Raw genomic sequence first — 23,863 nt, 5'->3', positions numbered from 1 at the left:
AAAATAGACTTCGTATCTCGCATCAAGTAACTTTTCTTGTTTCTTCATTGGTCAGAGTCCCTCTGACGTAGCACTCACTCAGCCTTATACAGGGGCGTTCCAACAGTGCGAGACTACACTTTCACCGGAAAAAACTGTATGCGAGCCATACTTAAAGTCCTTGTCTAGAGTCAGTCTGTTCACCTAGGGTCTGGCTGCTGCTTTGAATGTCTGAATTTTTAGAGTAATGTTTGTTTCTTTTCATGATCCCGATATACGCCAAGCCGAAGCTGAACTGCCCATGAGTGTATACTTGCCAGCCGAATGTCGTTATACATTTCCTAACTCATTTCTCTATTTCATTTCGTTTATTATAACTCAATAGTCATCGCCTCGACTGATAACCTCTTTGACCGTCGGCCTGAGGATGAATGTCTATCCCTTGTTAGTCGACCATTCCCTTCATAACAAACATATCGTGATGGGAATAGAAAGATGACTTACGTGTTCACTCTGCGCCGTATAGCTTCCCTTAACGTCGCATAGCGGTGGATATGCCTCGACGATGCCAGCACTAACGAGGTTGTTTAGGCCTAGCAGATACTTATCGTGACCCAAACGATCAAGATAGCGTCTGCAGAAAGGTAGTGTTCCGAAGTTCTTGGTGATGGAGTTTAGCAGTGTCTTCGCTGACGAGACGCGCAGGGCGACCTTGGGCGCATCGCCGCGCATGGCGTAATGTGATGTCTCCATCTGTAACAGAAGGTTAGCAAAAATAGTCTGAAATGATATCGGGGAGAAAGGCGAAAGACATACATCATCCCGAACATATCCCTTTCCAGTGCTACCAAATGTCTCAACAGCGAAAGTCTCCCCCTCCTCCATTTTCGTCTGATCCCCTCCCTTCACAATTGGTACTGTCTTTCCTCCATGAATCGTATAATGCCCAATCGAATGGCCATTCAAGTTCCTGATACACTTCACCGGCAACATCTGGCCCTTGATCTCGACTTCATAGCTCTCCATAACTTCCTGAATTGCTGCGCCAATATCGCTCATGCGGACGTCAATACCAGCTTCCTTGATGCCGGCGTTGGTGGCGGCTTTGCACGCTTCGACGAGGGGGTCGTACACCGGGTCAAAAGTCATGGTGAAGGCACTGTCGACAATGCGGCCGTTGACGTGCACGCCGAAGTCCACCTTCATTACATCCTCGTAGTTTACAACCATCTTGTTGCCAGCGTTTGGCGTGTAATGGGCGGCGCAATGATTTATACTCAGGCCTGTGGGAAATCCCATGCCAGCTATTTGGGCGTCACCCGGCTCGAGGCCTTGGTGCCCTGTGAGTGCGCGGACCGAGTCTTCGATGCCTTCAGCGATCTCGGTGAGGCCCATACCAGGCTTGATGAACTTCTGTGCCCATTGTCGGACCTGGCGGTGGATTTCTGCGCCTTTGCGGTACTCGGTCAAGAAGTCGTTGTTCATGCGATCGAGGTGGCGCTTTTCTTCGTTGGTCGTTCGGTACGCGTTCTCGTTGCGGTATTCGCAGATCTCGCCCTCGGGGTAGGAATCGTTCGGGAAGAGGTCGGCGATGGGCACACGGGGTGGTGAAGACTGGTTTTTGGGGACACCTGCTGCACCTGCGCCAGCCTTCTTCTTCTTCCTCGGCTTTCTCTTCTTCTTTTTCTTTGCTGCGCCTTCGCCAGCTTCGGGAGCGCCATCCTCAGCTTCGTTGTCGTCATCAGAGTCTTCGTGCTCTGCATCACCTGCCGTCTTGTCGCCGTTTTGTGTTGTGCCGTTGGTTGGTTTGCCGTTGGAGTCGTCCACTGCATGTTTATTAGTAGCACTAGCGCCCTAGTCGCTGATAGACTTCAAATACATACACTTCAAGTTGGCGACATCGTCTGCCACTTTGGCCGCCATGGTTCCAGTAAGAAGGGTGGAGTTGTGGCAAACTCGAGGGCATTAGTGCAAATTCGAGGAATCTCGAGTCTCCCCACTCTGAACGCCGTTGGAAGGGTCCGGAACTCGCTAAACCTCCCCTGTCAAGCTCCCAACCCATGACGTCTCTATGCGCGCCATCCATGGATGGACATTCACTGAAACGCAGCTTTCCGTCTTTCCACCCTCTACTCGTAATGGGCAATGCCACCCCGCCCAACCCTCCTTCTCCTGCGCCCAATCGCAATCGCCCGTCCACCAAGGACATGTCACGCATGTCTTCGCCGTACTCGCCCTTCTTCCCCTCCACGGCGCATACAGACATTGCTATTCCACACGACCTCTACGCGTTGGAGCGATAACACCCCGAACCACTACGAGACCCTGCAGCTGACATCAGCTGCCTCCGCTGCAGACGTTAAGCGTCAATTCTATACCCTCTCCAAGAAACACCATCCCGATCGCAACCCTGACGACCCCACTGCATCAACCCGCTTTGTTGCAATTAGCGAAGCATACCATGTCCTCTCCATACCAGAGAAGCGAGCGCAGTACGATGCCCAACTCCAACAGTCACAATCGAAATCGCGCTGGGAGTGGAATGGAAGTAGCTATCCGCAGGGGAGTCATAGTAGTGCGAGCTTCGGAGCCAGGCCGGCGAGCGGACTGAACAAGAAGAGGAGTACCTTTCGCGGTCCGCCGCCTAGCTTCTTTAAAGCTGGAGGATACGGACAACACGGTGCAAAACGAGCCGAATACGCGTATCATGGCGCGACAGAGGGCCACGAGGGGAACAAGCAAGCGAGACAAGAGAGCTATGGAGAGTGGGGTGGCTTCGGTCCGGGACAACAGCGTCAAGGGCACGAGGTACCTCACTTCGACGATAGACGGCACAAGGAGATGCACGATAATGTGAATAATCACATCTACGCACGGCGACACAGGACGCAACGAAGAGTTCATGTCGAAGAAGAGTTCAATAGAGGGGGCATGCTTGCCAACTTCCTCATGGTCTCGGGTATTATAGGAATGATTGGCATAACCGCGAAACTATTTGGGGATGGGCATGAGGGTACGAAGGAAGGCAAAAACACCGGCAAATGGAAAGAGGAAGCATGATACAAGTGGACCTTGACCCCGCTGGCGTCGGGGCTGTACATACGCGGATCCGATATCACGGAATGCATCATCACACTGCAAATGGCGTTTCCAGAAGATGCGCTGAGACAGATTGTTGTACATGCCCAAAAGCCATACTACACTTGCTCACTGCATCACATCGATCGAGAAGATTAGTCCGCTTCGCTATAGAACCAAAGGAATCTAAAAAGCTACCTCCCCACTCGTATCTACATGGACAACCCTTTAAGAGCGTTTAACCCTCAAAGGTGAAGCTGGTGCCGAGCTTGTGGCCGGCCTCGTTCAGCTTCTGGGTATCGAAAGAACCGCCAATACCGAAGGTCAGGCCGCTGTTGACTTTGGTGTTGTAGGCGAGGGAGGCAATGCCGAGGTTGTTGATCTTGGCCTATATTCTTTTAGTACAACATGTGCGAAAATCAGTGTCCGATGCATACCTTGGCGAAGGAGGCAGGGTCAAGCTTGTACTTGGCAGCGAGCTCAAGACCGACGTTGGAGCCAGACTTTGAGTCCCAGGTAGCCTTAGCACCAGCCTCGACGGCCGGGTTGACCTTCTGGTAGTACGAGGCGGAAAAGACGCTCAGGGAGTTGGTGGCCGTGACGGCGGCGTTGTAGAGGGGGGTGGTATAGCCAAGAGCAGCGGAGTACCTGGTGATGGCAGCCTTCTGCACATCATAGCCAACCTCACCACCAACGACGAAGCCCTCGTGGCTGACAACAGCGTCGGCGGTGGTGCCGATAGCACCAGCAGCCGAGTAGTCGACGAAAGCGCGGCCGTGGAAGTTGGGCTGCTTGAAGTGGAAGTTGACCTTCTGGCCCTTGTTTCCAGCAGCGGGGCTGAAGTTGGAGAGGACCTCAGCCTTCAGGCCGCTGGCAAAGGTGTCGTTGAGCTCGACCTTGGTAGCAAGGAGGTTGGCGGTGTTCCACGACTGGGTGATGCTGATGCCTGCGCGTTCTGTCGTCAGCAGGGAGATTCCGACACCAGTCATAGCAAATTTGCCCGGAGGCTGCGCCATATGAAATATATACGATGAAAACTGAGGCGTCGAGTGGAAGGGTATTACGAGTCGGGCAGAACGAGGGGTAAAAGAACGAGGCGCCGTACCGTTGGAGAGAGCCTTCTTGCCCTCGAGCTGTTGCTGCGTCAGCTACTGCCTTTTGTCTGAAGGGTGTGTGTGCGCCGCCACTTACAGAGGAGGTGACGGGACCATCATGCGCCGAGGTGCCCTTGGCGGTGAAGTTGACACCGTTGGGTGCCTTGAGCTTGACCTCAAGGGCAGCTGCAACTGTGTCAGTAGTTGCGCGCGGAGTTCAATTGGTGTGTCGGACCTGCGGCAGTGTGGTAGAAGTCCTTGTTGATGAGCTGGAGGGGGTCAAGTCAGCGATTGTGTTATCCTGCCTCTCTGGATAGGTAGCCACCACGTACATCGTTCGACGCCTTGGCGATGTCGCTGAACGCCGGCGGCGGGAACTTGGGGATGACCTTTTCGACCTTGACGTATTCAGTCATGATGGCGGATTGTGGGGAGAATTGGGGGGGTTGAAGAATGGTATGGGGCGGTGTGGTTATGTACTGGAGTAAAGCTTTGCGAGACGAGAAAACACCTCATGTGTAGGGTGAGGTCAGGGCACACGCCAAATGTGCGCTACCGGGTGGCCCCGGCTGAAGCTCGACATTTGGACCACAGATGCGACAACGTGCGCTTAGTTTCAACTCTGCATCCATTCGGCCTTGATTGATGCTGTACCAGTTTCAATCTGCTTGGTAGTTTTGCAAGAGTTTTTTTGTGTTGGTACCTGTGTTGCCATGCCCTCACGCATCGCCAGGACAGACAGTCAGCCCAGCTTGTCTTCGCTGTCAGGTACCCATTTCAACCATGGATGCGGTTCCATGAAACGCCAACACACTGTTATTTCATGCAGTCGACCGCCCCTGTCCAGCACACTCGCCAAACTTGTCGAACCAGAGGACTGTACGGCGACGCATTGCTGGAGGAGTGCCGCTACAGCTGCGAGATCTCAGGGTGGATTATCAGAGGCAGAGGAGTATAGGATGAGCATTAGACTGATTAACGGGTAGCTAGGCAAAGACCAAGGATATTGCGGCAGTCAACCAATCCTTTTGTCTAGAGGCAAATATAGTTTTGATTTTGTTAGTTCTGCCCATTGGACTCATTCGTCGCTCTCAAAGGTAGCCAGAAGCAATTGTTCATTCGCGCAGACGACTCCTAGGGGTAGATTATTTTGGTGGGTAACGATCACGCCCATGTCAAGGTTCCCAGCTTCTCTTCTTCGTCGACTTTCTCTGCGGTGACGTTCAGCTGAGCGGATGGAAACGGTCACTGCAAAGTTCGTCGACCCTTTTGACTAGTGACCAGAGTCTGGCTTTACGAGTAAAATCACTGTCAACATCCAGCGGTGCCTGTCTGTTCTGCTGATCATTCTTCATGTCTCCGGAACCGACAACATGTGCAAGAAGACTAAACATCGGATCCGAAAATGAAGGGGTCAGCACAGAATGAAGTTATCGATAACCCGCCTTACCATGGGCGGCCGAGGTCGGGGATGCAGATCGGGTCAGCTCCGCGCCCCACTAACAAATAAAAGTCCTAGTGACTCTTTGATCTATTCCCAGCAGCACGCGTCTACGCCTTCAATTGTACAAATACCTTCTCCCTCTGTCATAGCAAAGCCTGCCTTTGAACACTGGCAGCAATTGCACGACTCTTCTTTGACACCATCGCCCATTTCCTAGGAAAGCCGAACCCCACTACACAGTCGCAGTCATGTCAACTTTTGGCACCCATTTCAAAGTCACTACGTACGTCATGACCTCTAAAACTTCGATTGGCATACTCTGACCATCTACAGCTATGGCGAATCCCACTGTCTTTCCGTCGGCGCCATCGTCGACGGCTGCCCGCCCGGCATGACTCTCACCGAACAAGACATCCAGCCCCAGATGACTCGCCGTCGCCCAGGTCAATCGGCCATCACAACCCCGCGCAATGAGAAAGACCGAGTAGAAATCCAGTCTGGGACAGAGTTTGGCATTACATTGGGCACTCCGATTGGCCTGAGGGTCATGAACGAGAACCAGCGCAAGCAGGATTACGGCAACCAGACGATGGATTTGTACCCAAGACCCAGTCATGCGGACTGGACATATCTGGAGAAGTATGGCGTAAAGGCCAGCTCAGGAGGCGGACGGAGTAGCGCCAGAGAAACCATCGGTGAGTCGCATTGTTTCAATTGGCATCGCAACGACAGCTGACTTTGGGCAGGACGAGTCGCAGCTGGCGCAATAGCAGAGAAATATCTGCGCGAGGCTTACGGCATCGAGATTGTGGCGTTCACAAACTCTGTTGGAAACGAATTCCTCTTCCCTCCCACGCCAGAGCACCCCTGCGCTTCTACGAACCCAGAGTACCTTAAACTCATCGACACAATCACACGCAAGCGAGTAGATGAGTTCCTTCCCGTCCGGTGTCCAAACGAGGATGTCACACGGCGTATGGAGGATCTGGTCGCAAAGTACCGAGATGCTCAGGACAGCATAGGCGGTACAGTGACGTGCGTTATAAGAAACTGCCCTACAGGCCTGGGAGAGCCTTGTTTCGACAAGCTCGAAGCGAAGTTGGGACACGCGATGCTCTCCATCCCAGCCACAAAGGGCTTCGAAATCGGCTCTGGGTTCGGCGGCGCGCAAATACCAGGTTCAATCCACAACGACGCGTTCATCAAAGCCCCCGCGGTGCCGGCAGGCGAGAACCCATCAGCGAATGTTCTACGGCCGAAGCTTACCACCAAAACCAACAATTCGGGCGGCATCCAGGGCGGCATTACAAACGGGGCGCCCATCTACTTCAATGTAGCGTTCAAGCCTGCGGCGACTATCGGGCAATCGCAGACGACGGTCACGTACGATCAAGTTGATGGCGTGCTGGAGGCCAAGGGCAGACATGACCCGTGTGTTGTGCCTCGTGCGGTGCCGATCGTTGAGTCGATGGCTGCGCTTGTCATCATCGATGCTGTGCTCGCGCAACAGGCGAGACTGGGTGCGAGGAGTTTGCTGCCTCGATTGAAGGGCGTCATACCTGTCGAGGGTAGACACTAGGGTTGAGAGTTGTGGGTTTTGATTTGCGCGGGAGTAGAAGACGGCATGTATTTTTTTGAATTGCGAGAATACGTTTGCTGTCAGTAAGCTCAAACCGAAATACCGTTGGAAAATGAATTATAGTTTCGCTTCATTCCCACTACCGACTGGACATTATTATCCACTAATAACATGGTCTGAAAAAGCTGAAAGAGGATATGGTATCCAAACCATGGGCTATAATCGCTAAACGACTGCCGGTTACCCGTAGCGACAGCACAAGCACGAAGACTTTCTTGTCCAGATGAATGAAAAGGCCTTGCTTGATCCATGTTTGCCACTCGTCGTCGCGCGGAGATAGTCCGGGTCGTGTGCAGCCGTCCCATGGGTGGCAAAAACCAAAGAGGCACGTTCCTGGACCTGGGCAGGGCGAAACGGCAGAAGCGGGGCTTTTCCCCCACGAGATGCTAAGTTAGTTGCTGACGGATGGCTTGTTGGCTAGGACTTCCAATTGTTGTCTCGATTGGAGGCATGTTGGTTGGTATACATTCGTTCTTCAATCTGTGCAGCCGGCCAAACTACGACTTGGTTATGGCAAGGCATTGGAAGATGCGGATCAGGGTAGTTGGGTACTACTAGCCTTTGTGAGACAGTCGTATCCTGTAAGACTACTACACTACAACAGACGTACGACTACTCTTCGGCGCATCTGGCCGAGGTGACAAGTAGGTAGTCTCGGCCCAACTAGAGGGTAAATGCGGTGCTACTACGGACGGACAGACTGCGAAGAATGACCAACCGGGCCGCATCATCCTGTGGTCTGCAACAAGAAAGATCACCTCACTCGAGATATGCTGCTTCTTCCCCTCCTCCATCACAAGCAGATGTTCATGGAGAAGACCAGCCCTCAGGATGCCCGCTCGCTCGCTCGGGTAGAGGCATCCATCGGCGATGGTCGCTAAAGCCGGCTAGCCGTAACGGTTTACCTGGCTAGGTATCCAGGTGGTGAATAGGGACTCTTCATGGCAGTACCCGCCAGCCAACTGACGGAAGCAGTTCATCAGGAGGCCGCTTCGATACTTCCGGTCATAAAGGGCCGAAAGGGAGAGCGTGGGTGGGCGCAAAGCCCTCGCTATAATATGGCATTCTCCCAATCTCGATACGAATTGCCCATGTAGGGCCCACATGTCGATGGTTGATACCCCTAAATGCCATCCCGTCATATTCGCCCCTCGGCCACTTGCAGCACCGTCGACGGGAACAAGCCAGTTCTTATTCATCCTCTTCTAGATCGTTTGGCATCCGGCCCTAGTGAGCCTCTTCGTCTCCGCCGAAGCTCCCAGGATCCCCTTTGCCACCCTCGCCGAACCCGATGTGCCTGGTAGCTTACCGACGACACGGCTAAGAGGCTCGTTGGAAAGTCGCGACGGGCCTCAAACGTCACAGCTGCTACCGAGCCTAGACGTTCTTCTACTGAGTCGGAGCATGCCTTGACCTGACCCTCCCCGGAGCGCAAGAGTTCTTGCCCATTCACTCTTTGCAGTGCTCCAGCAATGGCCCGCGGCGCTGAACCCTCCTCGCTCAGGGACGACGGGGACAACAACAACTCACACGCCCAGGAATACTCATCAAAGGCCAGCAAGCGTCGTCGCTGTGTCCAGTCGGCATGTGTTCCATGCCGCAAACGCAAATCAAAGGCAAGTCGCTGTTCGTTCAATCCATGGCGCCAAAATACCAATGCAAAAATGGTCTGATGTTTGTTGGACACTACCTCGAGTCGCCTCCGCGGGGACTGACCATGCATCCATCGCCTCGTGCAGCGGGAACTCCTCCGGCCTTTGTGAATTGGCCGGCTGCTGACACCTCCTCCACAGTGCGACGGCAGCACACCGGTTTGCGCAACGTGCACTGCCGTCTACAAGACCGAGTGTCACTACGATGCGGAGAGTGAGAGTCGCCGCTCCAAGTCGGGCTCCTCATCTACACCCACCACAGGCATAAAGCGCGATGCATCATCCGTCATCGACGCCTCGAGCCCCGAACATGCTTCCAATGCCGTCTTCATCATCGACTCCCTCCGCCAGCTCCCCGAAGAGCACGTACAAGAGCTCATTCAGCACCTCCGAAAGGACCCCAAGCTGGACATTGCTACCCTCGCAGAATCATGGCGCTCCACCGTCACGCTACCCCCGAGCGCGCCTGTCCAAGTACACAGCCTCGAGTCGGACCTCAGTGTGCTGCTTGGGAACCCAGCCATCACCCTTACCGGCGAGAGCAGACACTTTGGGCACTCTGCCAGCCTAGGTCTGGTCCCTGAACAAGAGAACTTTGCTGGTGGCCGCATGCGCAACAACACTGCGATGCCAGAGCGCCAGGGATCGACATGGACCGCAGTGACAAATGACCTTGCTTTCGTCGACAAGCTACTCACCCTCTACTTCACATGGAGCCACCCGTTTTACGTCCTCTTCAGCCGCGAGTGCTTCTACAAAGACTTTAGAGCCGGGCGCGAAAAGTACTGCTCACCACTGCTTGTCAACGCCGTTTGTGCCTATGCCTGCCATTTGACCGACGATGCTGCAGGCCGAACCGATCCCACCAACTTCCGCACCGCCGGCGATCACTACTTCGCAGAAGCCAAGAGACTACTCTTCGAGGACGAGACTCCGAGTCTTACAACAGCACAGGCTCTTTGCGTCATGTCGTTGCGCGAACCCAGTAGCGGACGGGACAGTTCGGGCTTCAGCTACATTGGAAGGTGCATTCGCATGTGCGTTGAGCTTGGCCTTCACCTGAATAATAGTGCCAGTCCTGTGCTGGGCCTAACACCGAGTGAAATCGAGGTCAGGAAGGTTACTTTTTGGGGCTGCTTCACAGTAGACACGTACGTGCTTCTTTTGACTATCTTGATGCTCCTTGTACTAATGCAAAGCAGAGTCTGGTCCATCTGCACAGGCCGCATAGCCCAACTCCCACGAGCTGCTATTACCCTCGATAAACCCATCTTGGAAGAATCGTCTAGCCTCCTCGAAGCCTTTCCCGGCGCTTCAAGCGTCCCGCCCGGCATCGTGACTACACGAATGTTCTTGCAGGAGTTCACGTCGCTTTCCGAGCTTGTAAACGACAACAACTACATGTTCTTTGCGCCAAGGGAACGGCTCACAAGCACTAGATTGCTTGATTGTTATAGCAAATATCAGGCTTGGTACAGAAGGCTACCGGTTGCGTTGGGTGTAGAGGGCAAAGAACAGCCTGAGCCACACATTTTGGTGCTACAGTACGCCTAGTAACTCTTCTCTTGCATAAACAAAACTAACGGACAACAGCATGTTGTACTATACCATCATCGTGCATCTTTTCCGCCCGATGCTCAAGGTGGAGCTTATTCACTCGGATGTCCACCCCCGCGATATCTGCATCGATGCAGCCAACAATGTCTCAAGATTAGTTCGGATATACCGATCCTTTTACGATTTCCGTGTGGCACACCTGCTCATACCACATATCCTGTTATCTGTCTGCATAGTGCACTTGCTCTATTCAAAAGACAACAACACTTCGCGTCAGAATCTTGTTGAGGGCCTCAAAGGCCTCGAGGATTTACACGAGTGCCACTATCTTGGAGCGAGGAGTTTCCGCATCATACATACGTTGGCGAGAAAGTGGAAACTGGCTTGGCCAGACGAGTTAAGGAACTCGAAATTGGTGCCACAGGAGAAGCCACAAGGGGCAATTAGTCCTCCTACTGACCCTCTGCTGGTGGCGCCTAACACGGTGACAACTACTATGGGACTAACTGTGACCTATCCGCCCATTAGTCAAGCAAACAGAAGGGAGAGTTTGTCCATGTTCGCACCACGTATGCAAATGGCAACACATCCCGTAACATCAAGATCGAGCAGCGTCGTCTCAAGCCAACACCACCCGTCGCCTGTTGTCGGCCACGCTCCAACGCATGCTACCTACAATGCTAGTATCACTCTCGCCTCCTACCAGTACTCGCAGTCACTGTCTTCAGTCCCGTCAACCGTCCCCACAACAGGCGTTTCGCCAAAATCAGAAACAACAGAAGCGCTCTTCTGGACTCCTATGCCGGGTATTCCAGGACCAATCCTCCCGCGTAATAACTTCTTACAGGCCAGCCCCATGGGTCTCGAAAGCGTACTGCAATCCGCAGACATGGGCGATCGGCTTGGACGCGACGGCTTCAAAATCAACGAGGACTGGCGGTCTAGTCACGTCAATGGATTCAACACGGGTACTGCCGGCAGTGTGTATGGTGCTACTCGAAATGACCCCGCAGCTGGCAACTATGCACATGATAGAGGCAGCATGAGTTATGCTCAGCCTGGAGATAGCGTGGCGTATCAGCAACCGGGGATGAATGAGCATCACGGACAAGGGCAATATAATCCAGGGTGGTGGCCGAATGCCAACGACAATCCTGGCCCGATATCTTGACGGGCCGGAATGTGGGCTAGGCACCATGGGTAACCAATGTTGTTGTTGTTGTTGTTGTGATGGTGTGGCGTTAGGTTTGCGGCTCTTGTGTGTTGTACATACCCCTGTTTCTTTTGATCTCGTTTGTGCGATCGATAGTGTCCTGCATATCATCGATGAAGAAAGGGACAACTTTTAATATAGTTCCTAGCCTCGAACCCTGCTCGTTTTCCCATCTATATATCTGAGGGGTGCGCCCCCTATTAAGTGAATCACGTTATACGCAAAACCAAGCAAGCACTGCTCATGAGTATAGGAAATTAATATTACAAAAGGTTGCTGTGAGCCATTTAAAAGAAAGGGTATCCCAAGAACAAAGCACTGATCCGACGAGGATAAAGGAAGCGCTCTCAAGCATACCGATGTCGCCCAGCCTCAATAAGCGCACTCGCCGTTCCCGCCCGCTCTTCATACAACCGTCTCAAATCCTCCACAGACTGCTTCTTGAGATTCAACTTTTTCGGCGTAAACATCTTCCTCACTGGACACGGTTGCTCTTCCTGTTGTTGACTCTTTTCAAAGCTCGGCATGCGTGACAGTAGCGCTGCACTTGGGGCGCGTAGCCTTGGCATGGGACCAGGAGCGGGGAGACTTGTCGATTTGGACGCTGGGCGATTGGCAGTTGGGTTTGCGGAGTTATGCTGTGCTCCGGGGTACACGGGGCGCGCGAGAGAGGTTATGCTCGGTGTGCGGGAAGCAGAGGCGGGGATACTAGGGCGACGGAACTGAGAAGCGGATGCTGGTGCTGAGACGGCGCTTGATGGAACGGGAGACAACGTCTCACTCCCTGTATATGTGAATGAAGGGGCCCTCTTCACCCCAGTGTTGCTGTTGTGTTTCGTCACGAGACCAGGGAGGGCAAATCCGCCTTGTACCATATGCCCCGGACCTAAACCGTGGATTTCAGACGCTTTATCCACGTCGACTGGTGTAACGACCGATTTCTCTACGTTATCAATCTGTGTTGCAGTCAGGGTTTTCCTCTTTGGAAGGTTGAGTTTAGATGCGAAAGCAGAAACAGGACATTGAGGATCATCCTGAACATGGTATCGAGCAGAAGCTGAAACTGAAACTGGATTGCTCGTACCAGACTTCTTCTCATCCTTCACTGAATCCCACCGTGGAGGTAGTGGGGGTCCCTGTTGGTCATCTTCTCGTCGTGGGGCAAACCCGTCGGTGGTGGCAGCGTAGGTTAACGGCGATTCTGCGACGTGTTCAGGGGCGTCTGAAATGACTGTCGAGTACCTGGGGGGCACGACTAGCGGAGGCGCGGGTTTTCGTTTGGTGGAGTCGGTGGAGGATGTTGCGGATGGTATTCGGGTGCGCGGCGGTAGCGGAGGTGGTACTCCTTCGTTTGAGCGTGACTCGGAGTACACAGGCAGCTTCTCATTGTCTTGGAGTGTGATACCGCTCGCTTGTTGTTCCAATGACTCTCTGTCGTCCGCTGAGCTTCTCTTTCCCTCTACCGGATCATCCCAGTCGGACTCGTCTTTTGGCAACTTCAACTCCACCTCAAAATCGCTCGCCCTCTGCCCACATGCTTCTCGGAGTCCCTCTGACCACATGTCAATCGCTCGTGTGAATATCCTCCTAATGATGGAAGACATCTTCGCGTCTTCAATGTGGTCTGGTCCACACAGCAGCGCAGGCGCAAAACAGACAGCCAAATTCTCGGCTGTCATCTTATTCTGCTCTTGTCGAGCAGCAACCGTATTCAAGAGTGGCAACAAATGTCTAACGATAATCTGGCGAGAGATGCCAGGCAGGAGAGACCACTCGGACGTTGGAGAAAACAAGTCCGTCAGCTGGTCAAGGTCGGGAACATTCTGAACATCTCCATATAACCTCTTCAGATCGCGATACGACTCCGTGGGGAAGAGAGGTTGCCGCAATGACGCGTACCACGCTTTGATCAGCGCCGCAGCCATGAAGACTGAATAGCCGTCTTTCGGGTCCACCTCAGCAAGTATGTCATCCTGGAGCTCCGCAGTTGGATACGGCGGTATGGGCAGTGTAACCCCGTTATCCTTCCAGATGATGTATTTCTGGCCCCTGTCGTACGCTTCCTTTAGGACATCTCGCAGCTTCGAGTTTGGAGGGATACGGAAGATGCCTTCGGATGTGATGTTCGGCTCCAAGAGCACAAAGCCCGTGGACTCCCTAAGAACGCGGGGAAAGCGTGTCTTGCCATTGCTGCTTGTGGGAAAAGGGTTGCGGGCGGCGAAGGCCCGTTTGCCGCTGGCAAAAGGCACGAAGATGTCGTCGGAAATGCGGCGGTCCGTGAGGTACGTAGAGGGAGGAATGAGGAGATTCTCGATAGGAATCTGGAGGGCAAGGCTAGTTAAGCTCGAGACTGGAGGTAGTCAGTATGATTGAAAGTAGTTGAACCAGGGCAGGGTCATACCATGATAGATCTTCCTCCTAAACTTGGGGCTAACGATGGTGGAGAATATCTCCGTCAGGATCCTCACCCACGCTTTCTCGTGCACAATGTACAGCCTCTGGAGCCTCTTCCGCATAGCCCTCGACAGGACATGGTACGCTTGCAGAAACCAACCCCAGCCAGGCCTGTGTTTCTTCGACGTGGCCGACATGTCGCCATCGCCGGCAAAGAAGACGACCTCATATTCAAAGCCCTTCAGTAAGTCGTCTTCTTCCGGTAGGCGTGCGAGGACGTAAGGGAGTAGAGTGTCGTAGTCAGCTTCGTGGGAGTCGGGTAGAGCGGCAGCGTTGAGGATAAAGACAGGTCTACCTTCTTTGGAGGGAAGTGGAGAGCGATAGAGAACAGAAGCTGCAATTTTAGCTAGGTCTCCAGAATATTCAGAGCTCTGTCGAGAAGGCGGCACGGCCGAAAGCGAGGAGCTGCGCAAGCGGCTGGCGATGTGGGCGCGCATGCCGCTCATGGCTGCGAGCAGGATGGCGTCGCGAACTACTCAGCACAGTTGATGTGACTTGGTCAAAAGTCGTCGCTCTATGGAATCGGGCTGCTTGGTTTGACACGTGCAAATGGGAGAGTGAAAAGAGAAGCTGAGGGGCTGAGGCGGTGCAGTTTGGGTCTAGGCGGTGCACATATAAACAACAGAGACGTCACTCTGGGGAACGGCGGCAGGGATTCCGAGCCTCTAGTGCACGGACGTGGCCAAGTTTGATTCGATGTGGCGTGCAACTCACCTTGTTTCAGACGTCTGGTCTTCTTTTGTATGCAAGCTACGTCTCCGCATATTACCCGTATGAGCATAGTGGGCTCGGATCCGAATTCCGTCAGACGGAAACAGGGATACATGGGGTGGGCTATACATATACGCATCACGTATCACAGACAAGATCCGCGAAACGCTGGGCAGAACAAGTCGCCTGGGCATACATCTCATTATCCAGGTCTATCCGTCCGTCTCTGAGCCCGTCCCAGCTCCGTGGCCCTCCGCCTCCCCGTCAAACACAACCTGCACACCTGCTTCTTGTAGCCCCGTGCGGATCATCTGGAAGCGCTCCGAATTCCTTCTGAACTCGTCCAAGCTACTACCTGCCTGCTCCAGTGCCTGGATGAGACTGTCTTCCGTCAGCCCTCCGCCCACTAGGTTCTCGATCTCTATCCTCTGAAAGTATTCCCGGAACTCCTCAAGTTCGGCGAGGAGCTCTCGCCGCATTGCAGCAAGGCGGTCATGTCCAGGGCCTGACCCGACAGTGGAAGCGTCATATGAGATTAGGTTGTTATCAGGAGGCAAAGGGTCGGAGACGGATGTGAATTTGGATTTGACACGCGTCTCGAGGAGCGAGAGGAGACTGCGGTCGTCGGAGAGGATGACATGTCTCGCCAAGTCCGTCTCTGGTATTTGAGCCAGCCAGTAAGGGTCTTCTCCTGCACCGAGCTCCTCTTCAAATGAGTAGCAGACCTCAACGAGAAGACCTGTGCCTTCGGTCGTGTTCCACAGATCCTTCGCCTTTGGTACGTAAATCTGGCATAGCAGTTCTTGATAGTCACCATTTGGCTCTTTGCCCCAAATGGGCTTGGGTATCGGAGAAATGTCGAGTTCCTTGCACAGTCGTGCTGCCAGCCATGGATACTCCTTGACCGCATTCCGTAACGCTGAACGTGCCTTTTGGGGTTGCTTGAGACGATCATAGGCAAGCGCAACGCTGAAGGCAAGGTTTGGCGGGATCTTCCAAAGCCGTTGCAGGTAGTCTGCCTCTGCTAGGTCCACCAGTGCCTGTGGGTCTCGTCCCCTCAAAGCTAGCTGGTCGAGGAGCAGGCGGAGACAGTACGGGTCCTGCTCGGGGTCCATAGCCACCAGTAATCTAGCCCACTCGAGTGCTGTCCGCCACGTCGCTCGAACGCCGAGTGTGCTGATATAGCGCCATGTAGCGAGCCAGAACTCACGATTCTCTGGGCGGCGGAAGTCGAGCCGTGCCTTTCCAGCTGCCAGATTCGCTGAGAATGTTGAGTGAACAGAGCGACCAAAGGTGAAGAGGGCGCGCTCAAGGAGATCGGACGCAGTCGCATTATCGCGCTGTTGCTTTGCGATTTCAGAGACTTGAAGAAGCGTGGAGATGTGATATGCTATAAGGAGGTGAGCTTCTCATACGAGGGTAGAGTTGATCCACTTACGGTTGAAATGCAAAAGCTGGACCATGCGATCAGGATCCATACCGCCGACACATACTTGGAATTGTCGCTGTACTTCTTGATACATGCTGTTGTGCACGAATCGATACTCGACGCTACCGTCGGCTCGCTTCTCAACGATCTCCATGCCCAGGCCTCCCGATGTTGCTCGTGGCCACTCTTCTTTGCCTTGAATGAAAATGTTTCGTCGAAGACCTAGGGAGGCAAGATTACGGTTACCAGGGGCATTGCGACCTGCGATGGCAGCAGCAATACCGCCCTGCTGCCCTTGGCCTCTTTGTCGTGCCCGCGGCTGCTCTTCGTCAGTATTCTGCAGAGCAGCCCGGCCAAAAAGCTTCTTCATTTCATTTGCGGCATGCAGATGCTGCGTGTCGACACTCAGCACGGCGAACAGCTGCTGCTTCTCTTCGCTAACGGCAGAGCCTTGTTGCTGTAAGTCAGTGTCCATTCGACCATTCGATGCAAGATTGAGTGCAAGCAACGCCTGGTCAATCTCATCGAGACCGGATGGGGCCTTTGTAGATGCAGATTTTGGTTCGGAATTTGAAGAAGCAGCTTTTCCCTTGGCTTTTTTCTTTTTCTTTTTCTTGCTCTTCCTTGAGGGGTTTGATGCGGGTGCGTTCGCAGCTTCGGCCTTGTCATCGGAGGCTTGGGCTTCAGCTTGTCGTTCGGCATCTTCAACCTCTTCTTCTTCGTCGTCGTCGTCGTCGTTGTCGTTGTCGTCGCCATCTCCTAGCATGGCAAACAAACTAGGTTTTGCGTTTGACTTGGGCGCCACTTCGTCTTCTGACTCCTCTTCTTCATCGAGTTCTTCCTGTGCAAGTTTTTCCTGTATTTGCTTTTCTTCCAGTTCCCGCTGTGCTCTCCGCAACGCCCGCGAAGACATTTTATGTGTGTCGAAAATATCTTCTGGTGGATGGTGAGGCTATGACGGGGTGACGGTAAACGATTTCTCCTCTCCGAGCCGTTAGTTGGACGCTTTAGTACGAGATGTCGTTGATTGGTCTGGCTGTGGTGTTTGCGCACGGGGCAGTTCGCTCGTTCGCCCGGGTGCTCCTCCAACGACAGGCATGGTCCTCCCAAAGCTTGTTCCTGTTCTTGTTCCTGTCAACCTCTCCCTCCTCAGCTATTCAGCACTGTCAGCCAAATGCGTCGGGCTGCTTTTCAAGTGTTTCGATCAGCCCGTCGCCCGTGTCTGCGCAAGCTCACCCGCACCCGTGTTGGCCTCTTCGCGCCCAGCAATGGCCTAGTCTTCCGCGCCCACCACTATCTCCGCCCGCGAACCTCGCCCGTCGTCCTCACGTCGTCGATGCAGTTCCGCGCTATTACGGGTGCGCTGGTAGCTGCAGCTGTCGCCTCGGGTGCCTTCTATGCTTACAACGGGACGCAGTCGTCCGGTCACTCGCAATCTCCCGCCGATCAAGCCAGGAATCTCACGAGCGCTGTGAACAGCGAGCCGACCAGGAAAGCGCTCGTTGTAGGCCCCGGTGAACTGTATACGGGGACCATCACTGGCACTGGGCCCATCTCGAAAGAGACGGACGACTACGGCAGGAAGGTGCTAGAAATGCTAGACCCAGACCAGGCGACAGCGAAGTTGAGGAAAAACGAAGAGTCGTGGCTTGTAGGCAGGGGGCAGGGTGTGGTGCGATACGATGTTGTGCAGTGTATGTAACTCTTTCCTTCCTTAATACTCTCCAAGGTTTCTGGTGTCGGTCGAGTATCCAAGGCGAAGAACCAAAAGAAGACAGCTCGGGATGCAGCTCGTCGCGCAAACAAGACGTACTATTGCGCCACCTGCGATTCCAGTGTGCCAGAAAAGCAGAGTCTGACCAGGCACTCCAAGACAAAGAAACATATCGATGATGTCGCTGCGACAAAGTCGAAGTCGAGCTCTGCGCTCGGTTAAACCTACAACAATATCCGACATCTTGGACTCCTTGGACTTGCGGTTTTTCTTACCTCAACGTTCACACTCAATTGGACACTGTCTAACAACACATTCATCAGGTCCTAGCAATGATCCCATTGAGGACGATCATGCCGAGAAAATTGTAGAAGTGCCTTCAAACCTGGCAGCTACTGACAATGGTGCCATGGCCAGCGACTGGATGTTCTGGGGCGTCTTTGACGGACACAGGTAGATCCAATGCATGCCAGTATGAGGTCACTACTAACTCGCACAGTGGCTGGGTCACTTCAGCTAAACTTCGCCAAACCCTCATCTCCTACGTTGCACGCGAGCTCAACAGCACCTACAAATCCGCAGTAGAGGATCCTTCTCTCCACTTCCCAACCCCAGAAGCCATCGACAAGGCCATCAAGACTGGCTTCGTCCGCCTAGACAACGAGATTGTACACGAGTCCGTGAAGAAGGTCAAGAAAGCGCAGTCCAAAGTTGCCGCTGCCGAGTTGCTTGCACCTGCCCTTTCTGGATCATGCGCTCTGCTGTCCTTTTACGATAGCCGCTCAAAGCTTCTTCGAGTCGCATGTACTGGTGACTCCCGTGCGGTTCTCGGACGACGCGGCACCAACGGCAAGTGGACAGCAACCCCGCTATCAGAAGACCAGACCGGAGGCACCACGAGCGAGGCCGAAAGACTACGCAAAGAACACCCTGGCGAGCCCAACGTAGTCAGGAATGGCCGCATCCTTGGTGGGCTAGAACCATCTCGTGCCTTTGGCGACGCCTACTACAAGTGGACGCTCGAGACAAATGCGGAGCTGAAGAAGTCATACTTTGCACGGACCCCGTCGGCACTTCTCAAAACACCGCCTTATGTAACCGCCGAGCCCATCATTACTACAACCAAAGTCGAGCCAGAAAAAGGTGACTTTGTCGTCATGGCCACTGATGGTCTCTGGGAAATGCTCACCAACGAGGAGGTCGTTGGCCTAGTTGGCCAATGGCTCGATGCACAGGGCACCCCGGGCAAGCAAGGCTCCCAAACTCATTCTTGGCTGCAGAGCTGGTGGTCAACACAGAAGCAATTGCCAGTAGAGCAAAAAGCGGGCGAGAGTGGCGAAGGCCAGCGAGCACCGATGCGTCAACAGCAGTGGGGTACCAAGACCAGCCTCAACGAGAGGTTCGTGGTCGAGGACAAAAATGCAGCGACTCATCTGGTGCGAAATGCGCTTGGTGGAAAAGATCAAGATCAACTAAGTGCACTGCTTACACTGCCGAGTCCCTTCTCGCGACGATACAGGTATGTGACAGCCCAAAACATAAACTATAATCATTGACTAAGTACAATCAGGGATGACTTGACCGTCGAAGTTATATTCTTCGGCGAAGATACAGGCACTGGAAACGTCACACTAAATAAGGAAGCCAGCGCAGTAGCACCAGAGGTTAAGGCGAAGCTATAAGCCTCAGGTTGGATTTCACTGATAATTGATGCATCGTCGACGATGTACCCCACTATTCATTTCGTCGGCTCAGCATGTACCCACATACGTCTAGCGCGGTGTTCTGGACTTTTCGGCGCAAGGCGTTCACGGTAAGAGAGAGTGACATTTGGCGGAAGATTATTTCTCGGTTTGGTATGTACAACTGTTAAAGGTATAGCACCTAGTTCTGAAACACAGGAACACTCCACCTCTTTGGTCAATTTGAAAACTGACCTCTGGAAAATTTCTCCGAACGCCCCCCGTTCTCCACTTCCATACTACTAGTCGTTTCGAAGTGTCATCGCTTTAGCCTAAAGGATAACTGCCCCTGTTGCTTCGATGAACTAAGATTGCGAAAGTGATTCAATGCGTTGTTTCAATCACCCGCTAGCTTGTTTCCTACCCATCGTCGCCAAGCTGGCACCATCAACACTAAACATACATGGTGTCCCAAAGCTCTGTGCATAATTAATGAAGGCTCGAAGGCATGTCCACACGATGATGTACACAAGGATCAAGTTGACGATGAAATCTATAAAGCTTTGTATCCCGGTCTTTAGCATGCGTTCATTCGCTCGCTGTTTTCATTCGTTTATATTTTCCCCGTTACAGTCTTTTCCGTTACCATGTTGAACAAGAACACCATCATCGCGCTGGTCGCGGGACACTACAGCATCTTGGCTTCAGCACGACCAGCTCCTTTCCCACAGTCTTCCCCAGTCGAGACTCCTGAGATAGTCGAAAACCCAACCATCGTCGCCAACGTTGCCGGGCCAGCGACCTATACAGCAAACCCCTCTCTCGGTGGCGGTGGCTCCTCTTTCAAAGATTCAGCACACTTCCGCGTTTATGGCACATCTGAGACTACCGCTGACACTGCCATTCAACATCTGGAGGCCGCACATTCTTGTTTCGTAGAGCAATTAGGATGGCGTACACCAGCTCTGAGCTGGACCTCCGCCACCGATGATACCTGGTACAAGACGAACGTCTACAGCAAGGTGGACGGCCAGCTGAATGGTGCGGCTGGCGTCCAGCGTGCCGATCCAGCAGTTGGTTTAACGTGGCTGGAGGTTGTGGATGAATATTTGACGGATCCGAGAGTGTTTGTGCACGAGTACGGGCATGCGTTGAGTGTGTCCGAGAAGAACTGGATCGATCAAGGACGGTATGCATTCAAGGCAAGCACCGAAGATTACTGGAAACTAACAATCACAGAACTGGTGCTTGGTGGGAGCCCATTGCAAACTATATTGCCGACACATACATCTCCACCCCGACCTGCACCTCGGCCAAGTCTGCGCAACGCCTGCCTGCCGCCGAAGGCGAATCAATTATCGCTCTTGATGCAGTGATCGGCAACTCGTATAAAGTAATTGTGGACGGCACACCTAACTCCGGAAACTACTACGAGTCCTGGCCTTTCATTGCTTACCTGAACAACAACCCGGACAACTTCCAGGGTCTTGGAAATGATACCTTGTTGAGAATGTTCCGTAAATACACTCTCAACAGCAACGACACTCCCCTACACGCCCTCTCCAACCTCCTCGCTGACACTGGTGTGACTGTCCAGAAGGTGGTGGGCAGGTACTGGGCACATATGGCTTATGTCGATATCGGTCACGCAAAAGCTCACGAAGCTTTCCTCGCCCGCAGGACGTCTTTGAACTACGACCACCTGGACGCCAGTGGTGCGGTCAAGAGCGACCGCGCCCCGAGGTATATGGGCGCCAATATCATCCCGCTGAAGGTTGAGGGCACAACTGTCTCTGTCACCATTACCTCCGAAGGGGAGTATACCGGTACTCTGGTCGTCAAGAGCGGAGACAAGATCACTTACACTGATATCGTGGACGGCAAGGCCAATACCGCGGTCGCGAATGGTGATGAAGTTTCTGTGGTTATCGCCAAAACGCCAGCGCTCGTGCAATATGACGCCTTTGCCATCCCAGCCGAGTTGAACCAAGGATTGCAATACAGCGTGCAGGTCACTGGGGCGTCAATCTGAGCTGTAGAACTTGAGTGGGTTTGTTTGGGCATGCTTGGATTTGATGATAAGTCCATTTGGGCGATTTTTCTCTTCTATACTTATATATTCTAAACAAGGCAGACAAGCTGTACAAATATTAAATCATATACACATAGCACCGCGTAAAGAAAGGAATACAACTGATCTCAACAGTTCAAACCAAAAACATTTGACGACCCAATTAAAGTTTCGAGCGACCGATGCAGGCTCCTAGTTAGATAGATGTACGATAGGCTAGAAACTTCAACTTATACCTCAAGGAATTTCTCCCACGTAAGTAAATCTGAATACTCTCTTGACTTCGTGCTCGTGTGTTCACGATCCTAGTTCGGCTAGACTCCGACGAGTTCCGAGTTCCACATGATGTCATATCTAGGTATCTAAGAATGACGAAGAAGGTAAATCATTTCGCTAGTTGAAGTTACCATCTTCAATTGACCTCAATTGATCATACATTCTCTTTGGGCTCCCAATTGACACTTAGATACGGATACCAACAATGTCTGATTCCCTAGCCGCCTTCCGCGACCGCCGTTCCAAAGACCTCCGCCAACTTGCAGAAGAGCACCTACAGCATGAGTACATCCACCCGATCTTTGCATGAAACCTCCCATGTCTAACCATCGATAGCCTCAATCAACAAGATCGCGACCTCCTCAAGAGCGCAGGTAGCAAGGTCTCAACACACGCGGGCATCGCGTCTGGAATCGGCCTAGGCCTGGGCATCTACTTCGCCTTCCGCCTACGCGCTATGCGGCTAGCATACTTCAATGCGTTCCGCGCGATGGAAAAGCCCGTAGAGGTGCGCTTCGCCGACGGCCGCGTAGAGCCCATCCCCGACATTAGCGCAAAGCTCTCAGGCCCCTCGCGCTGGGGTGATGCAGCTACGTATTTCCTCTTCAGCGTCGGCGGCCTGTTCCTCGGTGGAGAGCTTGGTTTATTGACAGGCACGGCGAGCGCGGCTAAGACCATTACAAAGGATCCTCAGAGTAGGGAGAGGATTGAGAGGGCGTTTAAGAACTATCGGATTGACGCGTTGAAGAAGGAGATTCGGGAGATGGAAGGGAAGAGCAAGTTTGAGGAGTTCTTTAGTAGCTCGTCGTAATTCGGTCTGTGAGGTTGTAGCATGGACAAGAATACTACGTTTGGGGGAAACATATAGATAGCTTCAGGGCAATCTTTAAAATGGGTGCAATAAGCATCTATACATTTAAAATCGCGGATTGACTGCTTTCTTGTGACTAGTCCCACAAATCAGTCTTACCAGTAGTACGGCCCCGTGATATGAATGCCACGAACAGTTGTTTTACACTCCATCTTGCTATCTTATACAATAGACTTGATAGTTTCTACCTTCGGATACACATATGACCAAGTAGTCAAATCCGGCTGCGGTACATACCTAAAATTGAGGTACGAGGTTAGTATATCACAAATGCATTTCGTACATAGTCGTTACCCACCAGCGTGCTAGATTGAGTCAGCTCTGTAACATTCACCGACAGGGAAAAAGGGACTGACTGATGAATGAAAAGTTTCGCTCCACAGGAAGCCAGTTACTCGTCCAATTCGCCGGCAGCACAATTTTAACTGGCTGAAATAGGACCTGGAATAGGCCGTCCCTAGACGCATTCGCCAGTAGGCCATATACAGTCTCATTGCTCCCTTACTATATCAGGTTGAATGTCTTACCAACAGAAGTGCGCCCAATCGGATTCGGGACAAGATACTAATTCGCACCATACACAGTTATAGACCAGAACCCCTAGTCTCGTATTAATGTTGGCGATTTCCCGCTAAAAGTAAAGAGTAGCGATGTACTTGGCGCCAGACTGAATTAGCTTGTAGAGCCTAACACTCAAAATACTTCCACAGAACCAGCGATAGCTCAACTAGGGCGTAGGCGCTTTGAAAATCCTCTTAGAGTAGCGTGCATACATTTAATGCAGACTTTAAGGAATAAGTAATACTAGACTAAAAATAGTCTTTAGATTCCTTTCCTATTACTATTGCTTGCATCCCTTATATCCTCTGCACACTCAAAATACCATATTAGAGTCTGCCCACAATATTATCTTCGGCAATAGGCCACGGCCATATATATTTGCAGCCTTGGCTACAATGCCCTTGTTTAACTATCGCGTAGAGAGATATCTATTCTAGG

At 52.7% G+C, this 23,863-nt stretch overlaps 10 protein-coding genes across 10 annotated transcripts; 6 read left to right on the top strand and 4 right to left on the bottom strand.

The window, feature by feature from the left end:
• Positions 1 to 357: 357 nt before the first annotated feature.
• K460DRAFT_271000 (methionine aminopeptidase 2-like protein) lies at positions 358 to 1,902 on the bottom strand (the record flags this gene model as incomplete). The annotated part of the gene is made up of 4 exons (XM_040927696.1): positions 358 to 414; positions 484 to 732; positions 796 to 1,805; positions 1,863 to 1,902. 4 exons carry the CDS (start codon positions 1,900 to 1,902, stop codon positions 358 to 360), a joined length of 1,356 nt encoding a protein of 451 aa, XP_040792425.1.
• Positions 1,903 to 2,124: 222 nt separating this feature from the next.
• On the top strand, positions 2,125 to 3,447 carry K460DRAFT_300305 (DnaJ-domain-containing protein; the record flags this gene model as incomplete). Its single annotated transcript, XM_040929831.1, has 1 exon — positions 2,125 to 3,447. One exon carries the CDS (start codon positions 2,125 to 2,127, stop codon positions 3,037 to 3,039), a length of 915 nt encoding a protein of 304 aa, XP_040792424.1. The 3' UTR covers positions 3,040 to 3,447.
• Positions 3,168 to 4,715, bottom strand: K460DRAFT_4900 (mitochondrial porin-like protein). The gene is made up of 6 exons (XM_040938454.1): positions 4,484 to 4,715; positions 4,387 to 4,420; positions 4,249 to 4,337; positions 4,163 to 4,190; positions 3,495 to 4,003; positions 3,168 to 3,445 (listed from the first exon to the last, which is right to left on the bottom strand). Exons 1-6 carry the CDS (start codon positions 4,565 to 4,567, stop codon positions 3,296 to 3,298), a joined length of 894 nt encoding a protein of 297 aa, XP_040792423.1. The 5' UTR covers positions 4,568 to 4,715; the 3' UTR covers positions 3,168 to 3,295.
• A 962-nt stretch (positions 4,716 to 5,677) lies between these two features.
• K460DRAFT_360709 (chorismate synthase) lies at positions 5,678 to 7,305 on the top strand. Its single transcript, XM_040932317.1, has 3 exons — positions 5,678 to 5,878; positions 5,929 to 6,290; positions 6,342 to 7,305. Exons 1-3 carry the CDS (start codon positions 5,844 to 5,846, stop codon positions 7,172 to 7,174), a joined length of 1,230 nt encoding a protein of 409 aa, XP_040792422.1. The 5' UTR covers positions 5,678 to 5,843; the 3' UTR covers positions 7,175 to 7,305.
• A 1,401-nt stretch (positions 7,306 to 8,706) lies between these two features.
• K460DRAFT_349999 (C6 transcription factor-like protein) lies at positions 8,707 to 11,614 on the top strand (the record flags this gene model as incomplete). The annotated part of the gene is made up of 4 exons (XM_040931466.1): positions 8,707 to 8,901; positions 9,028 to 10,037; positions 10,089 to 10,430; positions 10,480 to 11,614. 4 exons carry the CDS (start codon positions 8,707 to 8,709, stop codon positions 11,612 to 11,614), a joined length of 2,682 nt encoding a protein of 893 aa, XP_040792421.1.
• A 389-nt stretch (positions 11,615 to 12,003) lies between these two features.
• On the bottom strand, positions 12,004 to 14,635 carry K460DRAFT_326123 (uncharacterized protein; the record flags this gene model as incomplete). The annotated part of the gene is made up of 2 exons (XM_040930615.1): positions 14,058 to 14,635; positions 12,004 to 14,006 (listed from the first exon to the last, which is right to left on the bottom strand). The coding sequence occupies exons 1-2, from the start codon at positions 14,554 to 14,556 to the stop codon at positions 12,004 to 12,006; spliced, it is 2,502 nt and encodes an 833-aa protein (XP_040792420.1). The 5' UTR covers positions 14,557 to 14,635.
• Positions 14,636 to 14,747: 112 nt separating this feature from the next.
• K460DRAFT_381758 (DUF654-domain-containing protein) lies at positions 14,748 to 17,163 on the bottom strand (the record flags this gene model as incomplete). Its single annotated transcript, XM_040935376.1, has 2 exons — positions 14,748 to 16,211; positions 16,260 to 17,163. The coding sequence occupies 2 exons, from the start codon at positions 17,161 to 17,163 to the stop codon at positions 15,034 to 15,036; spliced, it is 2,082 nt and encodes a 693-aa protein (XP_040792419.1). The 3' UTR covers positions 14,748 to 15,033.
• A 423-nt stretch (positions 17,164 to 17,586) lies between these two features.
• K460DRAFT_273346 (protein serine/threonine phosphatase 2C) lies at positions 17,587 to 19,646 on the top strand (the record flags this gene model as incomplete). Its single annotated transcript, XM_040927866.1, has 4 exons — positions 17,587 to 17,944; positions 18,288 to 18,417; positions 18,464 to 19,483; positions 19,535 to 19,646. The coding sequence occupies 4 exons, from the start codon at positions 17,587 to 17,589 to the stop codon at positions 19,644 to 19,646; spliced, it is 1,620 nt and encodes a 539-aa protein (XP_040792418.1).
• A 584-nt stretch (positions 19,647 to 20,230) lies between these two features.
• On the top strand, positions 20,231 to 21,816 carry K460DRAFT_411661 (uncharacterized protein). The gene is made up of 2 exons (XM_040937486.1): positions 20,231 to 20,835; positions 20,886 to 21,816. The coding sequence occupies exons 1-2, from the start codon at positions 20,294 to 20,296 to the stop codon at positions 21,676 to 21,678; spliced, it is 1,335 nt and encodes a 444-aa protein (XP_040792417.1). The 5' UTR covers positions 20,231 to 20,293; the 3' UTR covers positions 21,679 to 21,816.
• Positions 21,817 to 22,198: 382 nt separating this feature from the next.
• On the top strand, positions 22,199 to 22,795 carry K460DRAFT_258470 (uncharacterized protein; the record flags this gene model as incomplete). The annotated part of the gene is made up of 2 exons (XM_040927440.1): positions 22,199 to 22,278; positions 22,330 to 22,795. Coding segments are annotated over 2 exons (546 nt in total), but the record flags the coding sequence as incomplete, so codon positions are not given.
• Positions 22,796 to 23,863: the final 1,068 nt, after the last annotated feature.

Source organism: Cucurbitaria berberidis (genome assembly GCF_010015615.1).
Source record: "Cucurbitaria berberidis CBS 394.84 unplaced genomic scaffold K460scaffold_1, whole genome shotgun sequence".
Taxonomy (NCBI): Eukaryota; Fungi; Ascomycota; class Dothideomycetes; order Pleosporales; family Cucurbitariaceae; genus Cucurbitaria; species Cucurbitaria berberidis.
Note: the sequence above shows the minus strand (reverse complement) of the source record. Positions and strands in the feature narration are given on the sequence as shown.